Below are 14,823 nucleotides of genomic sequence, written 5' to 3'. Positions count from 1 at the left end.
TCTCTCACAGAAAAAAGTCAACTTTAAACCCATTAAAATACTCTCAGGGTAAAATTGTCTTTTACTTGAATAATTTAAGAATTAAATATTAATTTAAGATTGGGTTATCACAATTTATTTTACGTTCTAAGTCTTAAGTTCGATTTCTCAATCTTCCAATATCGGCTTGTATAAAAAATTAAAAATAGTGAGCTAATTAACAATATAGTTGCCACACTAAAACACTGAATAAATAAATAAATAAAGATGCAGAACTCAAACAAAACAAAAAAGGAAAAAAACAGGAAGAAAGATGCAGAACAGCAGCAACGTGGACGGCTGCAAGTGGCTGCCTCCCAAGATTAGTTGGGGAAGTGAGGAGACAAACAGAAGAATCAGGGATTGACGTGGAAGCGCATCCACCCGTCTAAAAAACGACAGGGGAGCACCCCACCATTGGCTTTCATTTCAACCTTTATATTTGCCATTTCTTTTGTTTTAAAATTGAAATTGAGCTTCACTCCAATGTCTGCTTGATGATGATACAGTGAATATCTCTATATAATCGCTAAAATTCTTTATTTTTATATTGAGGTTGAGAGTACTTATTTGTTGGCGAGAGAGAGAGAGAGAGAGAGAGAGAGAGAGAGAGAGAGAGATGGAGGTCGGGTTTTTGGGGCTGGGAATAATGGGGAAAGCCATGTCCATGAATCTGCTTCGCCATGGCTTCAAGGTCACCGTTTGGAACAGGACCCTCTCTAAGGTATTTATTGTTGTTATTGAAGATGATACTTATTTGTTTGAATGTTGCTTAACGTTATAATCATCACTGTGGTTAATTGTTGTTACGTACCCTATGAATTCAAGAGCCAAGTTTGTCTACTAAATCATGTGTCTATATATATATATGTATGTATGTATACATGTAAGAATGCCAAGTGCTAACATATGTTGATGGACTGAGAATCTGGGCATACATTCAGACAAATATTAATCTGGGATTCTGACAGGAGAACATTTATCTAAATGTATGTATGTATGTACTTGTGCATTTTTCGAGCTATCTTTCTGGAAGTAATTACTTTTCGGTTTTTTCCTGCAAAGTTGTTCGGCTGTTAATTTACACATATACTTGTCTCATCATATTAAACAGAGTGGCTTATTTGAAAATTTTCCTGCTTGGTGTAAGTAACTCTGGACTTCAAGTATTACAGAAAAAGTTGGTCGTAATAATAGTTATTGCCTACATTTATTTGCTTGCAACCTTTTAAAAGAAGTTGTAGATAAGGTGGTCCCGCATAAAATTAAGGTACCAGTTGTGTTAATGTTTTATGTGAGTTGCATATACACTCGGTATTTTTGCACCTAATCAGTGAGTTAAATCATTGTAGAATGCACACATGGATTTGAGTGGGGCACTGAAAACTGGAATGTAAGGAGCAATCCATTATTATTTGAGAAATTAAAATTTGTCTTAAAGTTAGAAGCTTTTCAAATTTGAATAAGCAACACATTGCCACATTGCTTTTGGGTTTCAAATTTTATTCCATGGAAAGCTCAGTGTGTTCCTGTTATCGTCACTGAAAATCTCCGCATGGTCTGTAGTTGAGCTTGAGCTTAGGCTAAACCTCTACCGTGTGTTGTGACTGGAAAACTTCAATTGCAGTGTGACGAGCTCGTGGAGCATGGTGCTTCTGTTGCAGAAACCCCTGCAGCAGTGGTTAAGAAGTGCAAGTATACAATTGCAATGTTATCTGATCCTTCTGCTGCCTTTTCGGTTGGTATTTTTCACTTTGGTATTTTGACACTTCATTTACTTGACTTCTACTTATCGAAATGCAAAATACCTAGGTGGTTTTTGGCAAAGATGGCATTCTTGAGCAGATTTGTGCCGGAAAAGGTTACGTTGACATGTCTACAGTTGATGCTGATACTTCTACAAAGATTAATGAGGTTTGAGTTACTTGCTCATGCTACTCGATTGTTTTAACTTAAATAATAGATATTTTACTGTTGTTTAGGGTGTTCTCCTGGAGCCCACATTGTTTTAGAAATTTAGAACATAACTAAGATGTTTTTATGCATATGTCTGTGGTAGAATTTCGTGTCTGAAAAATCTAAGTTGGAGGATGAACTTGTGTGAGTAGGCTAAAGAATGAATATTCCCAGAAAATTGTCTCAAATGGCGGACAATCTGTGAACGGTTAACTGCTTGTGTACCTTGGTAGAATTTCAATGAGATAAAGGACATAGTTAATACTTAATGCAAATGAAAGACATTTTTTTTTCTGTGGTTTTCTGATAGATGCAGGATTGTTCTGACTCAGCACATTTTGTTTTGTATTTTTCATGTATTGTTGATGTAGACATGTAGCAAGGTAGGGTAGGTTCTTGACTAAATCTGGATGTAAGGTGAAGGATTTGCTAGAGTGAAGTTTATCTGTATCGTGGTGACCGGTGAAGACTTAGGGCTGAAAAAAAAGTATGGTTCTAAGATGAGGAAAACCAAGAATTACTGGTTTGGCTTTGTTTCCTATTTACTATTGCCTTGCAGGAATTAACGTCTAAGAAAATAAAAAAGAATAGGAGATGAAGAAGAAACTCACATCACTGTAGAGTTTTAAATTTAAAATAGTAGGTGATGCATGTCCATGAGTTTCACCACCAATTTTCATACTGACAGGGGCAAACCTAGAATTGTAAGGTTGGGGAGCTGAATATTAAATAAAGTATCATATATTAATATTCGAAAGTTACATGGTAGAGCTAAGTATTTTTACTTGTTTATGTTGGAGAGTGGCCATTAACTTCAATTACAATCAATATCTATTTACTATATATGTGGTTACTGAACTTAGGATTCTGAGGCTAGACTAGGCAGTAGAGTAGAGTTAGAGTTCTAAGCTCTGTAATAAGCTTTCTTCATCGGTTATAGTATTTCCGTACTCTTATGGCATATTATTTGCATAAATTGAAAGTGAAAAAGAAACTAAAAGTTAAAATTCTGGGTTCAGTACACATCAGATGAAGGCAACTCATACTCCTTCAAAAATCTTGAAATTTAGGAATCTGCAGGAAGTTCTTTATATTTGTCTTTGAGAAACTGTTTGTTTAGAAGACTTTTTACAGGTTGGTAGCAGTTCCTTTTCCTGGTTGGATGAACTTGCACTATGAAAGGAAATAGTTAAATATTTAAAACAAGAACACGAGGGTTGTTCTATAGCCAAGTTAAGTTTACCAGATTATAGCCGACTGAATTAAAGAAAGGAGAAACTATAGACTGAAAATTTGTTTATGCAAGGTCCAATAGAAAGGCTCTGCATGATTAGACTTATTGCACAATGCAACCAGCCTTTGCCTGACTGTTTAAGTCCCTAAGATTGGTCCCGAGATGTGCATGACCAATTATGCATTGATTTGGAGATGCTACTTTGCATTGATGATACTACAAACTGTTTAGTTTTTACTCATCCATATATTTCCTTACCTGTTAAAGCTTCAGGATGGTTTCTGGATTTATTACATTTTTTGGAAAATGGCTGTAATTTTTATGATGTAATTTCCTTGGTATTTACTATTTTGAACTATTTATTCATCAAATAAATGAATAAAAAAATATAATCAGAGAAGTATCTTTCTACATATTACTAAGGTTCGCATAAAATATCTACAGGCAATTACAGCAAAGGGTGGTTACTTCCTTGAAGCTCCTGTTTCAGGTAGCAAAAAGCCTGCCGAAGATGGTCAATTAGTTATCCTTGCAGCTGGGGAGAAGGTAAATAGAGTAACGGTTGTTTTGCAGTTTGTTGCTATATACACAGTCCTTGCTACCTGCCAGATATATTTTGAGGTCTTATAGGGAGTAACATTGTTATAGACATGGTTGTGAATGTGCTTGAGGTACTTATGTATTTAGTGTCATTTTGCCTTCAGTTATGAAACATAGATGAATTTTTTTTACATTTCACCTTCTTGCACCTGCTTTGGAAGGTTCACCATTGAATACAAGCGTGCACATGGGTTGGGTAAATTTGTGTTGGGAAAATCAGGTTTATATCTGTTGACCAATGTGTTGAATTAAGTAAGAGTCTTGCGTAACTTGAAGTTAAGCCGCTTAGAAATATGGGGTTACATTAGTTATCAATTTGAGGGTTACATTAGTGATCAATATGATCTTATTGTTTTCAAAGTTATTTTGATTGAGGGTTTTCTAGGAGCTTTAATTATAAAATAAGGGTTCTCCAGGAGCTTTTAGCAATGGTAGTTTTCTTGAGTCTAAATATATCTGTTTATTGGGCATTCACCTAAAAAGCAATCATAATCTTTGAAGGACAAGGAATCATAGTTCTATTAGGTTGAATAAATCCAAGGTTCCTTTATGTATACTTTATTGTTGACAAAGTATTTAGATTTTGGTTATGGAATAATCAGGTTTTGGGGCTTGTTTACGTACTTGGGAATCAGAATAGGAATAATAAAATAAAATAAAAAGAATCTGGATAGGGAGGAACAGAAATGAGGCATTTCCTATTGAAGTGTTTACTCATTGTCTGAAATGGAACGAGGATACGATTGATTTTTCATTAACATGTTTACTAACTTCCAGGAATCTGATTCAAATCTAGTTTGATTACTTCAGTTCTATTGGGATGAATAAATTCATGATTTTATAAATATACTTCGTAGTAAAGAAAAAAAAAGAGATTTTTGATTACTGAGTTTTTGTTGCATTAAGTCTTTGGATAATAAAAAGAAATCTGAATAGGATTGCACTTATGGCATCAACATGTTATATAACCAAGTTGAATAGAATGAAAAAGTAATAACAGAGCTTTAGCTACTGCATCAACATGTTATGAGTGCTTTTTTGGAGCAGTCATTACATGAGTTTCTTTCTTTAATTACACTAAAGTTTGTGATATGTGCAATAGATATGAGTAACTACGCCGTACCTATGTATGGTTATCTTCAGATTTTGGATATCGTATTGCCACTAAAAGAGTAAAGCTGGCTTTTTCGAATTATAATCCATGCTAGGCAAAGTTAAAGCTTCATTAAGAGTCCTTGACTGTGAAAGAGCTTGTACACATGACATGGGCTTTACATATTTTTTTTGTGTGCAAACAGCACTAGATTCCTGCGTAGGGTTATTATAAAGTTCTTCTTTTCCTAGGGCTAGAGAGTTGCAGAGTTTTGAGTAAGGGATGGGCTACAAAATACAAATAACTATATTATACTCTTCGGTTCAGAGTCAAGATTGCAATACTTATGGTTAAGTAAGGAGTAGGATTCCTTCACATGCTTATTCCTATCCGTAGGTTACAAATGTGTTTATTTGTAACATTGCTGCAACAGTTCAACTGTTTATAAATGTAGGCATTGTACGAGGAAGTGATTCCTGCTTTTAATGTCATGGGAAAGAAGTCTTTCTACCTGGGGCAGGTTGGAAATGGAGCAAAAATGAAACTTGTTGTCAATATGATAATGGGAAGGTAATGGTTGCTTCCTTACAAATATCCATAATACAATGGAGACTCGTTTTTGCAGCTGTCTTTTCTAGTAGGAATATATGATACACTAATATTGTGTTGGAAGTTTAGAAGCAGTATTCACAATGTCAGATCTAATACTGTCTCATACTATATCCTGGCCTATTCCTTTCAAGAATGCATCAACTTGTTTAAAAATGTTTTCATGCTCATGGAATAAGGTTGATATATTATGTGGTAATCTACCGAGTGCTTTGACAAATTTCAGTTAACATGAATCCTTTTCTTGCAATGGAGCATCTCTTATATTGACAATGTAAAGATGTATAGTTTCAAAAGTTTTTTCTCCTATTTGAATATTTCAGTATTTACATATCTGGCTTGAGTATTTATATGTGCTTTTACATGGATGGAGCATCTTACTGCCTAATAAAAGCATAGTAATTAAAGATTAGAAAAAATCTAATGCAAGTTGACATCACATAATAATTAACTTGTTCCTTCTCATATAGTATGTATGTTCATACAACCAAAGCAATTATGATTTCATATTGTGCTGTTCTCTCCCTTGCAGCATGATCAATGCATTCTCTGAGGGACTTGTTCTTGCTGGAAGAAGTGGACTGGATCCTAGTGTTCTTCTTGATGTATTGGTGAGTAACAACCTAGACTTTCTTTTACTGGTAATGGATTCTCTTACCATTTATGAGTTTATTCTGGCAGGATCTGGGTGGAATTGCAAATCCAATGTTTAGATTGAAAGGACCCACTATGATTCAGGGCAGTCACTCTCCTGCATTTCCTTTAAAACATCAGCAGAAAGACATGAGATTAGCTCTTGCCCTTGGGGATGAAACTGCTACATCAATGCCAGTAGCTGCTGCAGCTAATGAGGTTATGTTCTTCATTCCTTCTTTGATAACTGTCTACAAAGTCAGTCTTGTAAGATTTCTGTTATACAAAAGGTATTAACCTTGAGAAGCCATAGAAGCCATTGGAGATTCACAGCAAGGCCAAAGATCTTCCTCTCTCTCTCTACACTCCTCATGCACACTTATATGGGGTCGGTATTTTGTGCTTGTGTAGTGTATAAGAGGGGATCTAAATCTTATATTTATAGGTGTGAGTATTAGGTTTTCTTGCCATAAAGAAAACCTTATCACTTATCCTTGTCACCATCCATAATCCACAACCTAGTAGGATGGATGTCCCTATCGTTTTAGGACTTTAATTCACCTTAAGTAACCGGATCACCGAATAAATTTTCATATTCTTTTATTCTTAATCAATTAAGATTCCTAGATAGATAGATGCAAGTTCAAATTAAGTCTTACATGCTCCCACTTGGGTGCCACATCTGTATAAGAACCATCTTTAAGATCAAGAATCAATATATCCTTATTCACACAACTTCGGAAAGTAGTTTGACAACAATATTTATCACAAACTTGTGTCACATATTGTCAACTCATAGGATTATGTATAGTAGTATCTCTTATCAAGTAAGTAGACATTACTACTCTATAATCACATACAAGCAACAATATCCACAAAGTACCATCAAGTTATGGTCATGGTTATATGATAAGTGATCTTGATCTGAAGGTTAATACACTTAGTATATAGTCCACTTTATGATCACAATATGATCTATCTTTAATGCTTTATGAGAAATCCTTAAAGTCAATAAAGACAACCTTAACAATATAGCAAAAAAGCTTAAATAGTTAACTTTATCCATTGTAAAACTTTAAAACAAACATAACAATCCTTGCATATCCATGTATTCATAACTGAAAAGAAAAATGATCTAGAAAAATAATATAATACAAACGCGGATCAGTGGATCATATCACTTGTGTTGATGTAATCAACACAAGTTTGCCCCTCTACTTTCTCTTTCACTAGCAGGTACTTGACATCATCATGCTTAACTCCAGTTGATCTTTTGTTGTTCTTGCAAAAGAAGACGGCTCCCTTAGTATCACAATATAACTAAGTGAGCTTAGACATTGATTCAACAACTTGTTCCTTATTATCACTCTCTCCCAAAACAAGCATAGAGTCTTTGACAATCCTTCTTAGTTAGTTTGTCAGAAAATATCAGTGACACCAACCTAATTTTGAAAACCCATAGTAAATATATTTCTCGTAAGCTAGTGCCTAAAGAAACCTTAGAATGTCTAATAAAGCCTGTGATTTTCTCAGGAGTTTTTTCGAAGTGCAATGACATCAAAACAAATATAATATTCGCAATACTCAAATTGGACAACATATTCCAGATATCTGTCTACTTAATCTTTGACCTCTTGCCGAACAATTTTCTTCCTTTCATGATAACTTTTATGCAAGAACCATTAACGAAGACTCCATAACTTTCATGATAACTTATCACATATTGTAAATTCTCAAAGGTGAGCAACTTCTCTTGAAAACCCTTTAAATTCAACATACTGCCAATTGGTTTTTTTAAAGTGTGTTTGTCAATACTTGATAGTGTTGGTATCTGTCGTTTAAATTGAAATCACATGTGTTTATGCTTCGAACTACTTGCAGTTTATCTTGAAGCAATGAGATTTGAAGTCATAGTGCAGTATTTTTATTTGTTGGAAAGAAATGAGTTTTGGAAATTATTTCTAGTGGAAAAAGATTGATATCAGAACTAAAATATTTGTCATTTACGTGTATCTTAGGCTTTCAAGAAGGCAAGAAGCATGGGGCTTGGGGACCTTGACTTTTCAGCTGTGTATGAGACCGTGAAGGCACTTGAACAACCCTCTCAAAAAAACTAACTGCTTGAAGCAAAGCTTTGTATCATTACTCAAAGGGTGATTCTATGCTCACCCTAAAACTTTGCTCTCAACTCTGCAGGATTTAACAATAAACAAGTTTTATGGGCACGTTTCTCTCCTTGTAAAATACTTAGTTACTTCAAAGCTCGAAACTCTAAGCAATAAAATATTTCTTAAAATATTTCAAGAAAAAAAGGGATATGATGTTTAAGCCATCAACTATTTCTCTCTACACAATTATCTCAATAAATATCACGCCATTGTTCCTAGAACTGATCCAAAACAGATTTCAACTTATGGTTTAGAGATCTCCAGTTGACACCTCCTTTTCATCACAGCTTTTTAGATCGCTATGTCATTTCATCACAACTTTTCAGGTTGCTCTGCCATCTTGCTGGTATGATTTCCAATTGACGTACCATCCCAGTTATTCTTTGAAGATCCGAGAAGACCTTTTTTCAGCTTGAATATAGTATTTCTGCCTCTAGATTACATTATATTTATGTTATTTACTGAGTTGAAGCAAACAATTAATCCTTTTACCTATGAATCGAATCAAATTGAATTTCATGCATGTTTTCAGTTCATCTTGCTTGTTTTGCTTTACAATCAAATTTCAATCCTCTTTTGTTTTTGTTGAGATTTTCTATTTAAACCCCGTACTTCTCTTTGTTCACCTCAATACTTAAATCATTAAGCTGTAAGTTTTATTATTGTGTAAAAAGAATAAAAAAGTCATCCAATTTAATACTTAACCCTACCTATTACATCTATATACACACCCCACCACTCTTCATATTAAGTTTTAGAATGACCTATGCAAGAAGCACAATTTGCCTTACAAGCGTTTGTCCTTCTGGGATGCCAATGTAACCACTATTAGGCTTCTAAGGTCTGCTGCTCGGAAGGCTTGGGACATGGATCTTTCAATCCCGAAGAACTTGGCCTGGGAAGTTGTTAATACCCATGGCTGAGATTTGTTGACGCTCATCAAGATATTGCCCCCACATTACCTTTATCTATTTTATAAGTTGGGGCATCTAGGACGGAGATAAATTTTTCAGCAGTTTTTTCAATTGCTATTTGATTTTTTTTTTTTTTGGCACTCCCTTCGACAGTATTTGATTTATATATGTTTCTCTATTTAGACCTCCATAACAAACTACAATTTCCCATATGATCTAATCACAGGATAAAAACAGCTTGTGAAAACAACAAAATCTCATGTATACTACAAATATTGTTTAATGATTTAAGTATTGGGGTAAACAAAGAAAATTGTGGGGTTTTAATAGAAAATCTCTTTTATTTATTATTTTTTCGGTTTGGGGTGTATTTAAGGGTAGTTTGGGAAGATAGTGAGGTTTTCTTAGAAATTATGAAAATTTAAATTAAAAATTAGGGTGAACTTAGAACATAGGGTGAACTAAGAGAAGTGTGGGGCTTTAAATAGAAAATCTTTTTTTTTTTTTTACTAGATAAATATTATAGTTCTCAAGGCATAGAAAAAAGAAAAATTGCAACAGTTCCCCACACGGAGCACAATGGTTTGGTTTAAATGTCATGTTTAATTTCTCAATCTCTGAGACTCTTCGCAATGCTTTTTATAGTGACACACGCTCCCATGCAAAACAATCTACTGGCCTATCTTTAAGGCTGGTTAGATTAGGGTTCAACACACCAATCTTTGGCATCAAACAGAAAACATGTTACGGAAAAACCTCATGCTGAAGAGAGTTAAGCCAACTTTGGGTTAGTCTGGCTTGTCTAATTATTGTAATAACAGTTTCAACTCTTTCGGGGTTGATGCGTGTTTTTTGTTCATCTGTTGGAGAACTTGGGTTAGTAGTTTGCGGTACGATGGCTATCCTTGTCTTTTCCGGATGTGTTTATGCCGAACTGGTTTATACCCTGCGTGGCTTTGAATGGAGGTATACTATATAAAATTAGTGTTTCCGATGGATCCCTCCGATTTGTTACCCTTTGTGGATAGTGTTTTGTGGATGGTGTTCGTATGCGCACACCCCTTTGTGGCCTTTGTGTTTGTGGTATAGGGTTATTAATGCGTTCTCCCAACGTTTGACCAAGAAAAAAAAAAAACTTCTGGGTGAAATCATATGAAACACATCTGCATGCCACAGATGGCTAAGCTATAGGGATAACTAAATTATCCATGTAAGCCAAAACATGGTTGCCACCTCTTAAATGATAAAAGAACACCAGTTCAAGAATCAGTAAAAGAAAGATGAGCCACCAATAGCTTTAGGGATAAATTGTCATGTTACGTCACAACTTAAATACGAGCAATAAGCTAATACGTTATTTTATTACAAAAGCATTAAGAATTGCAATGTCCCAGCCGATATATACACAAAGAAAAAGAGAAAACAAAAACAGGACAAACAGCCCAATATAGAGAACATTATCAGCTATGGTAAGAGATATTCGTAGAATAGACAATCGAAACTTTACCTACTTTTAAAGCCAACAAAAACGTTTTACCATATCAAAACAGTGCCACAACACAATATTTCAAAGTAATGCACCCGTCTCTTGACCTTCTCTTAGACCTTCGCGTACTTACATGCTTGACCATTAAGCTCTAGGGTTGGATGACAAACAGTGGCTGCAAGAAATCAAAAGACAAGATAATGTTATAGGATATCTTCAAGTGATCATTTCTCATGGATGTCCAAAAGAACTCACCATGTCGACACTAACAGGTTTCCCATCCTCCACGAGGATCTCAACTACGGTTCCAGATTGATCAGCCTGAAGAAAATATATCACTCAATCCACATTACTGACTGAATATATTTTTTCTTTGATTGAATAAGCAGATATGGTGAGAGACACAAGAAAATTATCAGGCTTATAGACATTGATTAACATAAATAGTAGACTGTTGCAACTTAAAAATACACTTGCAAGAAAGGAGAGAATAAAAATGAAACAAAAAACAGGTGCAGTGTGAAAGCTAATTTATAGTCATATATGAATTCTTTTATTGAAAAAAACATTATATCACGTAATTGCAAAGTTAAATAAAGAGTGAAGAGAGGGTGGTTACAAGCAGCAGTGGAAATAAACAAGTCATCTTAGGAAGTAGTATCTAATTATTGTGATGTGCCATGAACATAAGAGATCCGGTAGAAGAAAAACTTACTTCTATCTCGTTCATCAATTTCATGGCCTCAATGATACACAAGACTTGTCCCTTCTGTATTTTGTCCCCAACCTATTGAGAAAGTTTTCATGTAAGCCGAAAAAAAGTAATGCAGCAACAAAATCACTTAAGCAACCACTAAGGAACGTAGGCTGCAAGTAAAATTCTAAGTAGAGAAGAGAAACCTTCACAAGGGGTGGTTCACCAGGTGCCGGACTTCGATAGAATATCCCTGCCATAGGACATTTAAGAGGGGGCAGCGATGTTTTGGCTGACTTAGCATTAGGTGAAGATGGTGCAGGGAAAGTTGCTGGAGGAGATGATGGGGCAGACGAAGAGGCAGGAGCCGCTGGAGCAACTGGAGGAGGGGCTGCTTGCATCATAGGCACTGGAGCAGGTACCGGAGGTTGAGGCAAGGCTTCCTTTTTACGAATTATGACTTCAAAGTCAAGCTGTTTCAGCTGCAGCTCAACAATGTCTCTCGAGTCAACAAGCCTACAATCAGGAAACAAGAATCAAGATGATATTATCCAACCACAATCAGATCAGATGGTTAAACTAATAAAGAACTGAAGATGGGGGTTGCTCACTTTACGAGACTTGCAACTTGAGCTATGAATTCAGATATTGATTCCTCTGTATCCAAAACTGCAGGACAAGATTCATTGGATGTCTTTCGATCCTTGGACTCCTGGGCTGGAAGCTCCAATTCTCTTGGGGCCGTAGCTGCAACATTGGATGATCCATCCACCTTGAAGGCAACAGATGATCCAAGGAGCATGTCCAGGAAGGAAAGAAAATTTGAAAAGTGATCCTCTAATGAAAACCATTTAAAGAACCTTACCTCATCCAATTGACCTTTCACCACAGTGGAACAGTTCCGACTAGGCTGCCAACCCTAACATTCGGACCAGCTTCAAACTTAATTATTCCACATGATTAAAATTGATCAGAGGAAAAAAAAAGAAAGAAGAAGAAGCAGCACACAGACATATATGCATATAATCCCCAATAAAAAAACTGTGCTTTCATATTCTGTGAAAAGAAAAACTTATTTGTCACATATATGTATATAATCCCCAATAAAAAAAATAACAGTGCTTTCACATTCTGTGAAAAGCAAAATTTCTCAGGTAAAACAGCAAAAGAAGATGACTGAAAAGTCTGATGAGGTTCAAAAAACAAACCAAATACAACATGTATCACTGCAAAACTAAAGACAACAACTTCTGACAAAGAAGGGCACTTAATTTTGATAGATTGATTAGTTCTGGGTGCAACTGTGACACACACACAGAGATATATATATATATATATATATATAGAGAGAGAGAGAGAGAGAGAGAGAGAGAGAATCTCTCCCTATTATTCAAGATTCAAACTCACCAATATAGTCTAAATTATGGTTTAAAATATTGCTAACAACAAAGCAGGACTGAAAAAATTCTGCTACTTCACATAATTTGGAAGTTGAGAATCATCTGTTGTCAGCAGATCAAGGGAGAGGTTTTTTATTCACAAAAATCTATCAGCTATTAAGAAGACTCAGAAAGCTTAAATACTCTAGTGCCTCCTCCTCAAAGTATGGTCAAACCCCACATTGCCCCTTGAAAGTCACAATGACACACCTTGCCCCATTGATTGACTCTTGGCATCTTATTTTGCCTTACACCGTCAAGTCCATTAACGAATCTGTCAAAAACAATGACATGGCACGAACGGTACTTACTATTTTGCACAAATGTTTGCCATGTGTATAAAAAAAAAACTTATATATGGATAATAATAATTAAAAAAAAAAAAATCCCCAGGTTCTTCCTCCCTCTTCCCCTCTCTGTCACTCCACATTTCCCAAGGATCCCAGCCGCGCCATCCCCGTCAGCATTGGCCACAGTACCACCTCCAAAACCACTCCTCTCACCTTCCTGCAACCCACACCATTGCCAATTCCCCCTCTCTCCAAACGAAACCCAACTACCAAGAACACCTACACAGTAATAAACACACAGCTCTCCAGGCATCCACATTCAAATACCAACTTCAGGTAGTAGAACTACTCTAGACCCTGAGTAACTACATTCATCTTCCACTAGTCAGTCGGTATCCATTTTTGATAGAGAACATCCCCTCTCTGTCTCATCTCTCACCTCTTCATTTCTTAGGTTTCAAATAACACATTTGCATACATCTTAACACAGATCAACCATTTGAATTGATTATTTGGACAGTTTCAACTATGTATTATATGTGATCGACATAAAAATCAACAACTCAGAATGAATGAGGGGTAAATACATTGGAGTAAACAAACAGTTGCGACCATCCAAATAAGTAAGTCGATACATTGGAGTAAACATAACAGTCGTCAACTTCACTTTTAAATTTCCAAGCAATAGAAAAGTCAAAAGCCTAACAATTTCCCCAGAAAATAAAAAAGTTCCAACTGGGTATTTGGTAGTATTCGTTTTAAGTACTAAACCAAGGTGTTAAAGTATTAATTTCTGTTTAAGTACTAAACCAAGGTGTTAAACTATTAATTTCTGCTAAAGTTAGCATTTTTTTTTCTTTCTTTCAGAAATGGCCATTGAGGAAGCTAAACTTCGGGTATTTTTATTTCTAAACAATTTCGTGTTTATTAGAAGTTCCTCGTATATGAAATTTTGAATTAATACACAATTCCTGAACTGAAACAACAAAACCATCTTGCACAAGAATATAGAAATGACTCAACTAATAATACAAAATTGCAAATAATTGATAAAATTCTTAATCTTTCGTTCCTGCATTTTCCCGGAAAACAAAGCGTAGCTGAGAAAAAACAAGAAAATCAAATTCCAGGGAGACAGAGGAATACCTTGGAGAAGAATCGGAGCTTAGGCTTGGGAGAGAGACGAAAGGAGACATTAGATAAACAATTGTGCTTGTAAGTATTGTTATTGGTTTTATAATGAGCCAAATTTGTGCTGGTGGTTGCAGCCGCCGAGGTTGTTGCCAGAGACGATGCCATTCTTCTTTAGAGCTTCAGAGGCAGAAACTGCAAGCGTTTTCAAACAATCAAAAACTCGTAACAATGACATAACAATCAGCTCAGCCTTAACCTCAGGTCGATGAAACCGAAAACGCACAGCATAGCAAAACCTATGCGCTAGCTTTCCACGTGTCCTTTTATTAATTAATTAGGAAAGTTGTTCAAAACTCTCCAACACGAGCATGGTTCGAGCAACTCCACCTATTTGTCCTTTGTCATGGCAAGGGGGGGTTAGGGCAGCCACTATTCACGTGAATAGTAGTTCCTCTTGCAAATAGTATTGTGTGTTTCCACTTGTTGTCATGGCAAAGGGCAGTTACTATTCATTTTTTTGTTTTTTCCACAAATTTTTTTACTTCAATAATTAAT

At 35.5% G+C, this 14,823-nt stretch overlaps 2 protein-coding genes across 3 annotated transcripts; one reads left to right on the top strand and one right to left on the bottom strand.

Annotated features, from left to right (window-relative positions):
* The first annotated feature begins 485 nt into the window (after nucleotides 1-485).
* LOC117634354 (glyoxylate/succinic semialdehyde reductase 1) lies at nucleotides 486-8,479 on the top strand. The gene is made up of 8 exons (XM_034368431.1): nucleotides 486-742; nucleotides 1,646-1,756; nucleotides 1,831-1,932; nucleotides 3,653-3,754; nucleotides 5,356-5,471; nucleotides 6,043-6,121; nucleotides 6,192-6,362; nucleotides 8,162-8,479. Exons 1-8 carry the CDS (start codon nucleotides 638-640, stop codon nucleotides 8,258-8,260), a joined length of 885 nt encoding a protein of 294 aa, XP_034224322.1. The 5' UTR covers nucleotides 486-637; the 3' UTR covers nucleotides 8,261-8,479.
* A 2,079-nt stretch (nucleotides 8,480-10,558) lies between these two features.
* On the bottom strand, nucleotides 10,559-14,554 carry LOC117635946 (biotin carboxyl carrier protein of acetyl-CoA carboxylase, chloroplastic). 2 transcript variants are annotated; one of them, XM_034370341.1, is made up of 7 exons: nucleotides 14,281-14,554; nucleotides 12,271-12,324; nucleotides 12,017-12,177; nucleotides 11,612-11,921; nucleotides 11,427-11,498; nucleotides 10,967-11,032; nucleotides 10,559-10,886 (listed from the first exon to the last, which is right to left on the bottom strand). In XM_034370341.1, exons 1-7 carry the CDS (start codon nucleotides 14,431-14,433, stop codon nucleotides 10,863-10,865), a joined length of 840 nt encoding a protein of 279 aa, XP_034226232.1. In that variant the 5' UTR covers nucleotides 14,434-14,554; the 3' UTR covers nucleotides 10,559-10,862. The 2 variants fall into 2 exon arrangements, with proteins under 2 accessions (XP_034226232.1, XP_034226231.1); XM_034370340.1 differs by having other exon boundaries at nucleotides 12,017-12,324.
* Between the last annotated feature and the right edge of the window lie 269 nt (nucleotides 14,555-14,823).

This window comes from Prunus dulcis, chromosome 7 (assembly GCF_902201215.1).
Source record: "Prunus dulcis chromosome 7, ALMONDv2, whole genome shotgun sequence".
Taxonomy (NCBI): Eukaryota; Viridiplantae; Streptophyta; class Magnoliopsida; order Rosales; family Rosaceae; genus Prunus; species Prunus dulcis.
Note: the sequence above shows the minus strand (reverse complement) of the source record. Positions and strands in the feature narration are given on the sequence as shown.